The sequence below is a fragment of the Nerophis lumbriciformis genome, linkage group LG04, assembly GCF_033978685.3.
Source record: "Nerophis lumbriciformis linkage group LG04, RoL_Nlum_v2.1, whole genome shotgun sequence".
NCBI classification, from domain to species: Eukaryota; Metazoa; Chordata; class Actinopteri; order Syngnathiformes; family Syngnathidae; genus Nerophis; species Nerophis lumbriciformis.
Genome location: NC_084551.2, coordinates 1,973,566 through 1,987,500, shown reverse-complemented (window position 1 = coordinate 1,987,500; position 13,935 = coordinate 1,973,566). Strand labels below are relative to the sequence as shown.

The window sequence follows — 13,935 nt, the reverse complement described above, 5'->3', positions numbered from 1 at the left end:
ACCGTATTTTCCGCACCATAAGGCGCCCTGGGTTAAAAGCCGCGCCTTCAATGAACGGCATATTTCAAAACTTTGTCCACCTATAAGCCGCCCGGTGTTGTAAGCCGCATCTAACTGCGCTAAAGGAATGTCAAAAAAACAGTCAGATAGGTCAGTCAAACTTTAATAATATATTAAAAACCAGCGTTCTAACAACTCTGTTCACTCCCAAAATGTACGCAAATGTGCAATCACAAACATACGTATATCAACATGGACAGAGCTGCGTGAAAAAAGCCACCCGGCCTCTTCGCGTAAACTTAAACTTACCTTAACCACTCGCTCATCTTTTCTTCATCCATCCCTTCGAGTTAGCTTTTATGATGACGCCGGTTGGAAAGGTCTCTTTTGGCAAGGTCTTCCTTTTGAATATCACCATGGGTGGAAGTTTCTGGCCATTAGCATGGCAAGCTAGAACCACAGTGAAGGATGACTTCTCATTCCCTGTGGTGCGAATATTCACCGTACGTGCTCCCGTTGTATCCAGTGCGGTTCACAGGAATATCAGTTGCTGTGAAATAGTACCGGTAATCCGTGTGCGGATGGAGAGATTGCGTCTTTTCATGAACCGGATCCCTGACGCTTAGTAGGAGCCATTTTGTGGTCTTTACAGATGTAAACACACAAAGGAAATGAAACGTACGGCGATATCCGCGCGCTTTTTCTTCTTCTACGCGGGCGGGTGGTTGCTTACAGTAGAAGAAGAAGCGCTTCCTGTTCTATGGGGGCGGGTGCTTACCTTGGCGGTTGCTTGCGTAGAAGAAGAAGCGCTTCCTGTTCTACCAGGGAAAAAGATGGCGGCTGTTTACCTAAGTTGCGAGATCGAAACTTTATGAAAATGAATCTTAATATTTATCCATATATAAAGCGCACCGGGTTAAAAGCCGCACTGTCAGCTTTTGAGTAAATTTGTGGTTTTTAGGTGCGGCTAATGGTGCGGAAAATACGGTAGATAAAAGTAGCGGAGTAAAAGTAGCGTTTCTTCTCTATAAATATACTCAAGTAAAAGTAAAAGCATGTTGCATTAAAACTACTCTTAGAAGTACAATTTATCCCAAAAGTTACTCAAGTAGATCTAACGGAGTAAATGTAGCGCGTTACTACCCACCTCTGACGATTACATTATGCAGCATGAAAATTATGTCAATTAAAGACAAGCATCTCTTTGGTTGCCATGGCGACTTCCATGATCCGACGCCTGTCTTTTGTCCGTTTGTATTTGCTCCAGCGTCCTAAAAAGTCAATTGCACTCCACAGTTGAACAAAAGGCCTGGAGGAAAAGCAACAAAACCCCAAAATAACACAGCGGCCTCTGGGTAAGGGTAAGAAATAGAGGCTTGAAGTCAAATAATGAAATGTATTATGTGCTCTGGAGCAACGTATGAAGAGCGATTCAACTCAGCCGAGGTTGTCACACATATAACCCGGTGATATATGAGCATTTTTACCAGTTCCTGCAAGGCGTCTGCTGATAGAGACATTGATATGCAGACTGACTCCCATGTTGCTCTGCCCCAGGCCTGCTGAGATTGGAGGAACTGGTGCGTCGCTTTCTCATCTCCCGCGAGACACTGTCAGTCAGGATGCTGGATGACAACCTGGACCCAACCCCGCTGCTGAAGGAGATACGTGACGACAAAGTCGCCACCATCATCATCGACGCCAACGCCTCCGTCTCCTACCTCATCCTCAAGAAGGTCAGACCTCTCCACGTACATTACATATTAAACATGCTCTTTTGCCGGATTTGTCGGTTTTTCATTTCAAAATAGTCATTTTTGTCCTGGGAAGTTCGGGAAAAGCACACCGTTCAAACTCGACGGGCTAACAATATAATGTTTTTCTTGGCATGTGGTTGTGGCTTTATCAAACAGGTAAACAGACTGTCAAATATATACTGTTTAAAGGGGAACTGCACTTATTTTGGAATTCGGCCTATTCTCAATCCTTATGAGAATAATTCTAATTAAAGCTGCAAGCAGCGTTGGTCGGGCCCGCGTATTTGGCAGGTGCTAGTCCTAAATGTCCCAATACTTTTGTCTACTTTTAGTCTGAAGTGTCCCAAGACTTTTGTCTAGTGTACCTACCTTGTCTGCATTGTGTGGGCACGTTGGTGCTTCCTGCTTTTAAGCAGCCATCTTAAAAAAACAGCAGCGCAGCAGCATCAGCGCAGCAGCATCAGCGCAGCGGGTCTTTGAAGGGTCATAAAATCACAACCGGAGCAGTTAGAAAAAAAAAGTGCTTCTGTCATTGTAATCACAAGGGTTCAATCTCTCTCCTGTGTTAGTTTGAAGGCGAAACGACAAACACGCTCAGAGGCAGGCCCGGCCCTAACCAATCTGGCGCCCTAGGCAAGATTTTAGGTGGCGCCCCCCCACATCGGCAGTGAAGTGTATATACTCACAAGAAACCGAATAGCTTTGTCTTTGACCTTTTTTTTTTTACTTACAACTATACCTAATATATAAAGAGGTGGAAAAGTGACTATTACCTGCAGGGCAAACATTAGCTAACCAGAAGGCAATAACAATGTAAACAAAAAACACCTGCTTAAAAGATCTAATACAAATGTCCCTGAGGAATGTAAGGTGGGAGTACTGTAATTACCTAACGTTACATTATTAATGTTGTAACTAATAATATTTCTATTAAATAGGCTTTACTTTGCATTTTAATTAACGTGGGATTATTTTTTGTATTTAGAAATAATAGTACCAACTTTTTATTTTCTTTTTTTTTTTCTCCAACATTTGTGGCACTGGCGTGGCGCCCCCTGATGGACGGCGCCCTTAGCATTTGCCTATACGGCCTATGCCACGGGCCGGCCCTGCTCAGAGGAGATCGTTTTTGAAGGAAGGTGACCGGTTTTTACAAACAATTTGTTTTGAAGGGGGAATAGCAAACTTCCTGTTGATTTTTGCTGGGGGTTGTCAATTTATGAAATGTAGGTCTAAGTGAGACCTACGGAGAGGTTTTTGTTTCATGTCTCTCCGACCTTCCCAGTGGGAGTTACAGGCAGTTTTGTCATTTTTTTCTTCTGAGGGGCAGTTTTTTCTCCGTTTTATTCAAAAATTGCTGTAGAGCGCAATTTTTAAATTTGGGATTAGGTTTTTTTATTAGATCGCAATTTTTGCCAGTCCTGATGTGTGTGTTCAGTTCGGTTAGTTTTGAAGCATGTTAAGGGGGTCAAATTACAGCTCAAAGAGGCAAAAGTGACTGTTTTTAGTACTTTTTTGTCTTGAAGGGGGAATTGCCAACTACCTGTTGATTTCTGCCCGAGAATACACTATTATGAAATCTAGGTCTAAGTCACACCTACATAAAGGTTTTTGTTTCATGTCTCTCCGATCTTCCTAGTGGGAGTTACAGGCAGTCTAGTTTTTCTTTTTCCTAGGGGGCGCTAGAGCGCAATTTTGATTTTTGCGGTTCGGTTTTATTATTAAAAGACAATTTTCGCAGGTCCTGATGTGTGGGTCAAATATGGTGAGTTTTGAAGCATGTTAAGTGGGTCAAATTAGTGCTCAAAGAGGCGGCGGAAGAATAATAATAATAAAGAATAATAATAAAATCTTAGAAATTCAATAGGTCCTTATGTCCCATTGCATAAGGACTCCCTGTGGGAGTCCTTTTGCAATGGGCCATGCGGGCCTTAATTAAAGCTGCAAGCAGCGTTGGTCGGGCCCGCGTATTTGGCAGGTGCTAGTCCTAAATGTCCCAATACTTTTGTCCAGTGATAGTCATAAGTGTCCCAATACTTTTGTCTACTTTTAGTCTGAAGTGTCCCAAGACTTTTGTCTAGTGTACCTACCTTGTCTGCATTGTGTGGGCACGTTGGTGCTTCCTGCTTTTAAGCAGCCATCTTAAAAAAACAGCAGCATCAGCGCAGCGGGTCTTTGAAGGGTCATAAAATCAAAACCGGAGCAGTTAGAAAAAAAAGCGCTTCTGTCATTGTAATCACAAGAGTTCAATCTCTCTCCTGTGTTAGTTTGAAGGCGAAACGACAAACGCGCTCAGAGGAGATCGTTTTTGAAGGAAGGTGACCGGTTTTTACAAAAAATTTGTTTTGAAGGGGGAATAGCAAACTTCCTGTTGATTTTTGCTGGGGGTTGTCAATTTATGAAATGTAGGTCTAAGTGAGAACTACGGAGAGGTTTTTGTTTCATGACTCTCCGACCTTCCCAGTGGGAGTTACAGGCAGTTTTGTCATTTTTTTTCATCCGAGGAGCAGTTTTTTCTCCGTTTTATTCAAAAATTGCTGTAGAGCGCAATTTTTAAATTTGGGGTTAGGTTTTTTTATTAGATCGCAATTTTTGCCAGTTCTGATGTGTGTGTTCAGTTCGGTGAGTTTTGAAGCGTGTTAAGGGGGTCAAATTACAGCTCAAAGAGGAAAAAGTGACTGTTTTTAGTACTTTTTTTGTCTTGAAGGGGGAATTGCCAACTACCTGTTGATTTCTGCCCGAGAATACACTATTATGAAATCTAGGTCTAAGTCACACCTACATAAAGGTTTTTGTTTCATGTCTCTCCGATCTTCCTAGTGGGAGTTACAGGCAGTCTAGTTTTTTTTTTCCTAGGGGGCGCTAGAGCGCAATTTTTATTTTTGCGGTTCGGTTTTATTATTAAAAGACAATTTTCGCAGGTCCTGATGTGTGGGTCAAATATGGTGAGTTTTGAAGCATGTTAAGTGGGTCAAATTAGTGCTCAAAGAGGCGGCGGAAGAATAATAATAATAAAGAATAATAATAAAACCTTAGAAATTCAATAGGTCCTTTTGTCCCATTGCATAAGGAGTCCCTGTGGGAGTCCTTTTGCAATGGGCCATGCGGGCCTTAATTAAAGCTGCAAGCAGCGTTGGTCGGGCCCGCGTATTTGGCAGGTGCTAGTCCTAAATGTCCCAATACTTTTGTCCAGTGATAGTCATAAGTGTCCCAATACTTTTGTCTACTTTTAGTCTGAAGTGTCCCAAGACTTTTGTCTAGTGTACCTACCTTGTCTGCATTGTGTGGGCACGTTGGTGCTTCCTGCTTTTAAGCAGCCATCTTAAAAAAACAGCAGCATCAGCGCAGCGGGTCTTTGAAGGGTCATAAAATCAAAACCGGAGCAGTTAGAAAAAAAAGCGCTTCTGTCATTGTAATCACAAGGGTTCAATCTCTCTCCTGTGTTAGTTTGAAGGCGAAACGACAAACGCGCTCAGAGGAGATCGTTTTTGAAGGAAGGTGACCGGTTTTTACAAAAAATTTGTTTTGAAGGGGGAATAGCAAACTTCCTGTTGATTTTTGCTGGGGGTTGTCAATTTATGAAATGTAGGTCTAAGTGAGACCTACGGAGAGGTTTTTGTTGCATGTCTCTCCGACCTTCTCAGTGGGAGTTACAGGCAGTTTTGTCTTTTTTTCTTCTTCCGAGGAGCAGTTTTTTTCTCCGTTTTATTCAAAAATTGCTGTAGAGCGCAATTTTTAAATTTGGGGTTAGGTTTTTTTTTTATTAGATCGCAATTTTTGCCAGTCCTGATGTGTGTGGTCAGTTCGGTGAGTTTTGAAGCATGTTAAGGGGGTCAAATTACAGCTCAAAGAGGCAAAAGTGACTGTTTTTAGTACTTTTTTGTCTTGAAGGGGGAATTGCCAACTTCCTGTTGATTTCTGCCCGATGATATACAATTATGAAAACTAGGTCTAAGTCAGACCTACATACAGGTTTTTGTTTCATGTCTCTCCGACCTTCCCAGTGGGAGTTACAGGCAGTTTTGTCATTTTTTTTTCTTCCGAGGAGCAGTTTTTTCTCCGTTTTATTCAAAAATTGCTGTAGAGCGCAATTTTTAAATTTGGGGTTAGGTTTTTTTATTAGATCGCAATTTTTGCCAGTCCTGATGTGTGTGTTCAGTTCGGTGAGTTTTGAAGCGTGTTAAGGGGGTCAAATTACAGCTCAAAGAGGCAAAAGTGACTGTTTTTAGTACTTTTTTGTCTTGAAGGGGGAATTGCCAACTTCCTGTTGATTATATCATTGAATACAAATAAAAGCTGGCTTATGTCGCCACGGCGATATTTAGTGGCGACAATTATGAAAACTAGGTCTAAGTCAGACCTACATACAGGTTTTTGTTTCATGTCTCTCCGATCTTCCTAGTGGGAGATATAGGCAGTCTAGTTTTTTTTTTCCCTAGGGGGCGCTAAAGCGCAATTTTGAGTTTTGGGGTTCGGTTTTTTAAAAAAAAAGGTAATTTTCGCAGGTACTGATGTGTGGGTCAAATATGGTGAGTTTTGAAGCATGTTAAGTGGGTCAAATTACAGTTTAAAGTGGCGGCGGAAGAATAAAGAATAATAAAACCTTACAAATTCAATAGGTCCTTATGTCCCATTGCATAAGGACTCCCAAAGGGAGTCCTTATGCAATGGGCCATGCGGGCCCTAATTAGTCATAATCGGCTCGTACTCGGTGGCTAACAATGCATCCAAAATCTGCCAACATTATTTCGTTTACATCCTGTAACCTGTATAATAACCAATCTGTGGCAACATTATTGTAAGAGCGAACACTGAGGAACTCTTTTTCTAGCCTCGTAACTAAGGATGTCCGATAATGGCTTTTTGCCGATATCCGCTATTCCGATATTGTCCAACTCTTTAATTACCGATACCTATATCAACCGATATATGCAGTCGTGGAATTAACACATTATTATGCCTAATTTGGACAACCAGGTATGGTGAAGATAAGGTCCTTTTGAAAAAAATTAATAAAATAAAATAAATAAATTAAAAACATTTTCTTGACCACCATCCGCCGCCTCAGGAAGGGGAAGCAGTGCAGTGTCAACACCGTGTATGGTGGGGATGGTGCTCTGCTGACCTCGACTGCGGATGTTGTGGATCGGTGGAGGGAATACTTCGAAGACCTCCTCAATCCTACCAGCACGTCTTCCTATAAGGAAGCAGGGCCTGGGGAATCTGTGGTGGGCTCTCCTATTTCTGGGGGTGAGGTTGCCGAGGTAGTTAAAAAGCTCCTCGGTGGCAAGGCCCCGGGGGTGGATGAGATCCGCCCGGAGTTCCTTAAGGCTCTGGATGTTGTGGGGCTGTCTTGGTTGACAAGACTCTGCAACATTGCGTGGACATCGGGGGCGGTACCTCTGGATTGGCAGACCGGGGTGGTGGTTCCTCTCTTTAAGAAGGGGAACCGGAGGGTGTGTTCCAACTATCGTGGGATCACACTCCTCAGCCTTCCCGGTAAGGTCTATTCAGGTGTACTGGAGAGGAGGCTACGCCGGATAGTCGAACCTCGGATTCAGGAGGAACAGTGTGGTTTTCGTCCTGGTCGTGGAACTGTGGACCAGCTCTATACTCTCGGCAGGGTCCTTGAGGGTGCATGGGAGTTTGCCCAACCAGTCTACATGTGCTTTGTGGACTTGGAGAAGGCATTCGACCGTGTACCCCGGGAAGTCCTGTGGGGAGTGCTCAGAGAGTACGGGGTATCGGACTGTCTGATTGTGGCAGTCCGCTCCCTGTATAATCAGTGTCAGAGCTTGGTCCGCATTGCCGGCAGTAAGTCGGACACGTTTCCAGTGAGGGTTGGACTCCGCCAAGGCTGCCCTTTGTCACCGATTCTGTTCATAACCTTTATGGACAGAATTTCTAGGCGCAGTCAGGGCGTTGAGGGGATCTGGTTTGGTGGCTGCAGGATTAGGTCACTGCTATTTGCAGATGATGTGGTCCTGATGGCTTCCTCCGGCCAAGATCTTCAGCTCTCACTGGATCGGTTCGCAGCTGAGTGTGAAGCGACTGGGATGGGAATCAGCACCTCCAAGTCCGAGTCCATGGTTCTCTCCCGAAAAAGGGTGGAGTGCCATCTCCGGGTTGGGGAGGAGATCTTGCCCCAAGTGGAGGAGTTCAAGTACCTCGGAGTCTTGTTCACGAGTGGGGGAAGAGTGGATCGTGAGATCGACAGGCGGATCGGTGCGGCGTCTTCAGTAATGCGTACGCTGTATCGATCCGTTGTGGTGAAGAAGGAGCTGAGCCGGAAGGCAAAGCTCTCAATTTACCGGTCGATCTACGTTCCCATCCTCACCTATGGTCATGAGCTTTGGGTCATGACCGAAAGGACAAGATCACGGGTACAAGCGGCCGAAATGAGTTTCCTCCGCCGAGTGGCGGGGCTCTCCCTTAGAGATAGGGTGAGAAGCTCTGTCATCCGGGGGGAACTCAAAGTAAAGCCGCTGCTCCTCCACATGGAGAGGAGCCAGATGAGGTGGTTCGGGCATCTGGTCAGGATGCCACCCGGACGCCTCCCTAGGAAGGTGTTTCGGGCACGTCCGACCGGTAGGAGGCCACGGGGAAGACCCAGGACACGTTGGGAAGACTATCTCTCCCGGCTGGCCTGGGAACGCCTCAGGATCCCCCGGGAGGAGCTGGACGAAGTGGCTGGGGAGAGGGAAGTCTGGGCTTCCCTGCTTAAGCTGCTGCCCCCGCGACCTGACCTCGGATAAGCGGAAGAAGATGGATGGATGGATGGATGGCATTTTTTTTGAATAACAAACAAAGTAAAACAATATAAAAACAGTTACATAGAAACTAGTAATTAATGAAAATGAGTAAAATGAAGTGTTAAAGGTTAGTACTATTAGTGGACCAATCATGTGTGCTTACGGACTGTATCCCTTGCAGACTGTATTGATATATATTGATATATAATGTAGGAACCAGAATATTAATAACTGAAAGAAACAACCCTTTTGTGTGAATGAGTGTAAATGTGGGAGGAAGGTTTTTTTATTTTGGTGCACTAATTGTAAGTGTATCTTGTGTTTTTTATGTTGATTTAATAATAAAGAAATAAAATAAAAAAACGATAATAAAAAACCATACCGATAATTTCTGATATTGCATTTTAACGCATTTATCGGCCGATATTATCGGGTATCTCTACTCGTAACTAGAGTATCGGCCGATAAATGCTTTAAAATGTAACATCGGAAATTATCGGTATCGGTATCCGATATTCCCGGGAGACTCCTGAATTTCAGTGCCCCTCCCGAAAATTTCCCGGGGCAACCATTCTCCCGAATTTCCACCTGGACCAAGTATGCCTCAGACAGATCATCCAATCTTTACGCGGAAGCTCAGTGTCGAGGCCAGCCGAGGCCGAGCCCCCTTCTCATTCACTTCCATTGCAACAAGTGACTCTGTATTTCCTCATCAGCTGTAAGTGCATGTTGAAGGTGTTCAGAAGACCCAGCACCTCAAGTCAGGAAGTGTCTGATGATGTAATGCTGCAAAAGCTCTGCTGATTCAATAATTGCAGACTTCCCGCGATCCCAAGATGCACTAACAGCAGCACAAACACTGCGCTTGCACTCTTCCACACCTCGCTTTTCACCGTGGTGGTAGGGTTGTCCCTAGACCAGCGTTTCTCAAAGTGTGGGGCGCGCCCCACTGGTGGGGAATAGAGACATGACAGGTGGGGCGTGAGGAACGGGAGGAAATGTCACTTTAAATTTTTTTTTAAATTATTATATTTTTAGATTATTTTTTTTACTATGCTTTCATTTTCTATACACACTGTAAATCACTTTGTGATTCTGTCTGTGAAATCCGCTATATAAATAAATGGAAATTACCGGTACTTATTTTTACTGTAGGCTTTATATTTCTCGGTAGGAGCGAAAGTTTGACAGACATAGCAACAGTAACTAATGGGGGCGGGGCTAAGCGGAACAAACTTTCGCGCGGATGGGTAGCAGGCTAATGTGTGGATCACAATTACACAAATATATACATTTGTGACTCACACCTCAAAGGTCGTCGAGCCAGAGCCAGCGCCTGCAGAGAAACAAAAATGTGACGGGCACACACTGTGTCATTCACCGGGAAGCACTCGCGTCAAGGCAGCTCAGCCCCGAACTCAATGAGGTTTTAACATGTTGTGAGCGCGGTAAATTTGATCAAAACACGACCACTGAAAGCGCGACTGTTCTCTGCACTGTGTGAGGAAATGGGAGCTGATCATACAGCCGTGCTGTTTCACAGTGAAGCAAGGTGGCTCTCCTGGGGCAAAGTGCTGTCACTTGCCCTGTCTTGCCAAATGCATAGCTCCCCCTTTTTTTTTTGCAAAGATTGCAAAGTGGCACTTTTATTGTATTTATTATTGAACTTGATGCAAGTTATTTGATTTATTATTGAACTTGATGCAAGTTATAACACTTTTTTTTATTTATTATTGAACTTGATGCAAGTTATAACACTTTTGTTTTATTTATTATTGAACTTGATGCAAGTTATAACACTTTTTTTGATTTATTATTGAACTTGATGCAAGTTATAACACTTTTTTTGATTTATTATTGAACTTGATGCAAGTTATTGGATTTATTATTGAACTTGATGCCAGTTATAACACTTTTGTTTTATTTATTATTGAACTTGATGCAAGTTATAACACTTTTTTTGATTTATTATTGAACTTGATGCAAGTTATAACACTTTTTTTGATTTATTATTGAACTTGATGCAAGTTATTGGATTTATTATTGAACTTGATGCCAGTTATAACACTTTTTTTGATTTATTATTGAACGTGATGCAAGTTATAACACTTTTTTTTATTATTGAACTTGATGCAAGTTATAACACTTTTTTTGATTTATTATTGCACTTGATGCAAGTTATAACACTTTTATTTGATTTATTATTGAACTTGATGCAAGTTATAACACTTTTTTGATTTATTACTGAACGTGATGCAGGTTATAACACTTTTTTTGATTAATTATTGAACTTGATGCAAGTTATAACACTTTTGTTTTATTTATTATTGAACTTGATGGAAGTTATTTTATTTATTATTGAACTTGATGCAAGTTATACCACAGCTGCACAGTTATTTTATTTATTATTGAACTTAATGTTATTTTATGTTATTGAGTTCGAATGTATACAACTTGATGTTCAATAAATTTGAAAATGTTAAAGCTTGGCATTAGCGCTCTGTTGGGGCGATGGGGGCAGGTGGGGCTTGAAAACTCCCCCTTGTCCAAAGTGGGGGATGACAAGAAAAGTTTGAGAACCACTGCCCTAGACCAATATTTTAGTACCTGTACCAATATGTATTTGGATACTTTTCAATATTTTTCTAAATAAAGGGGACCACAAAAAAATTGCATTATTGGCTTTATTTTAACAAAAAAAAATCTGTCAGGAGTCGAACTTTCACATTCTCTTTTTTTTTTTGCAAATAATAATTAACTTAGAATTTCATGGCTGCAACACGTGCCAAAGTAGTTGGGAAAGGGCATGTTCACCACTATGTTACATCACCTTTTCTTTTAACAAAACGATTGGGAACTGAGGAAACTAATTGTTGAAGCTTTGAAAGTGGAATTCTTTCCCATTCTAGTTTTATGTAGAGCTTCAGTCGTTCAACAGTCCGGGGGTCTCTGCTGTCGTATTTTACGCTTCATAGTGCGCCACACATTTTCGATGGGAGACAGGTCTGGACTGCAGGCGGGCCAGGAAAGTACCCGCACTCTTTTTTTACGAAGCCACGCTGTTGTAACACGTGCTGAATGTAGCTTGGCATTGTCTTGCTGAAATAAGCAGGGGCGTCCATGAAAAAGACGGCGCTTAGATGGCAGCATATGTTGTTCCAAAACCTGTATGTACCTTTCAGCATTAATGGTGCCTTCACAGATGTGTAATTTACCCATTCCGTGGGCACTAATGCACCCCCATACCATCACAGATGCTGGCTTTTGAACTTTACGTCGATAACAGTCTGGATGGTTCGCTTCCCCTTTGGTCCGATATTGGCATACATGCTGTTGAATTAGTAATGTATTGTTTATTGTCAGATTTAACGTTGCTGTTGTGTTATTCTTCCATACAGTAGAATTAGTTTCTGTTAAAATTATAAAATGAAAAAGTGCAAAGTTTGACACAAATGCCTATCAGACAACTATGGGATGTGCTAGAACAGCCACTCATCCATTGCCCCTTTCTGAATGTCCTAAAACGTACTTAAGAGCTCGACTAGAGTTGTTTTCCAACCTTTTATTGACATTTTCGAAAAGGATTCAAAACAATGTGTCATAAGCAGAACACACTAACACTGTGGAGGAGATGCACTTCCTCTCGCTGTGCTGAACACTTGTTATTCAGTAATAAATAATGCATACAAGAAATTGACAGTATAGTAATAAACAGGTACAGGATATATGATAAACAATACCTTGATTAGGTAAAACAGTGGTTACCAACCTTTTCGAGCCAAAAACCAAAGCAAGATCTACCCCTATATATACATAGATATATGTGTGTGTGTGTGTGTGTGTGTGTGTGTGTGTATGTATATATATATATATATATATATGTATATATATGTATGTGTATATATATATGTATATGTGTGTATATGTATGTGTATATATATATATATATATATATATATATATATATATATATATATATATATATATATATATATATATATATATACATAGAGGCTTCCCATAGTGACGTCACTATGGGAAGTTTTGACGGAGCAGAAACGTGTGAACTCGTTGGGAGTTTCCTCCTCTCCCAGCTCGCTAGCCTCAATCTGAACCTTGGTATTTACCGTGATGACGGACTGGCAGTGTGTCGCGCCTCGCCAAGGAGCAGCGAGAATACCAAGAAGCGCATATGCCAAATTTTCAAAGAGAACGGCCTACGGATCACGAATGAAGCCAACAAGCAAACCGTCAACTTCCTTGACGTCACTTTCAACCTGAGAAATAACAGCTACCAACCATTCACGAAACCCAACACAACACTCCAATACGTGCACCATGACAGCAACCACCCACCCACCACCACGAAAAGAATACCTACCGGAATTAATAAAAGGCTATCGATGCTGTCATCTAGCAAAGCTGAATTTGACCAAGCAACCCCCCCGTACCAAAAAGCCCTTGATGAAAGCGGATACAATTTCACCCTCACCTATGAACCCACGCCAGGAAACCAGCCAAAAAAGAACAGAAAACGAAACGACATCATCTGGTACAACCCCCCATACAGCAAAAACATCTCAACTAACATTGGACACAAATTCCTCAATCTGATTGACAAACACTTTCCCAAAGACAACACCCTGAGAAAAGTATTCAACAAGAACAACATTAAATTGAGCTACAGCTGCATGAACAATATACGACAAATCATCTCAAACCACAACAAAACAATTGCAAATGAGCCGTCGGCCCCCGGACAGAGCGACTCCAAAACCAACAAAGGCTGTAACTGTCGAAAGAAACCTGATTGCCCTCTCAACGGGGGGTGCTTACAAACATCAGTTGTCTACCAATCTAAGGTAATACGCAAGGACATTAACACATCCGACACATATGTAGGATTAACCGAGGGAGAATTCAAAACCAGATGGAACAATCACAAGGCTTCTTTCAGGAACCAAAACCTGCGGAATACCACAGAACTCAGCAAACACATTTGGGACCTCAAAGACAATAATGTTGAATATTCAATAACATGGCAAATTCTTGCATCCAGCACACCTTACAATAGTGGTAATAAAAGATGCAACCTATGCTTGAAAGAGAAACCGTTTATTATTTACCGTCCAGACCTGTCATCCCTCAACAAGCGCAGCGAAATTGTAACAGCATGCCGCCACAGACGGAAACACCTCCTAGGTAACACATGAGCCAATCACCACGCCCCTACGCCAGCCTGTACCCACCCACTCTGTGCCCTATATAAACCATGGTATGTGAATGCTCCCATTAAAATCTCCTGATGATTGAGGGTACCCCCCTCATGAAACAGGCCTGTAGAGATGAAATAGTCTTGTGATTTTTTCCCACACATACATATATATATATATATATATATATATATATATATATACACATACACA

The 13,935-nt window shown here is 42.2% G+C and overlaps 1 protein-coding gene across 4 annotated transcripts in view; it reads left to right on the top strand.

Annotated features, from left to right (window-relative positions):
- grik5 (glutamate receptor, ionotropic, kainate 5) overlaps window positions 1-13,935 on the top strand; it is a 617,387-nt gene that overhangs the window by 464,280 nt on the left and 139,172 nt on the right. For all 4 annotated transcript variants that reach the window (XM_061947301.1, XM_061947318.1, XM_061947309.1 and 1 more), the window contains one exon: window positions 1,558-1,736. In XM_061947301.1, coding sequence (XP_061803285.1) covers window positions 1,558-1,736 — 179 coding nt within the window. The remainder of the gene's footprint in view (window positions 1-1,557; window positions 1,737-13,935) is intronic.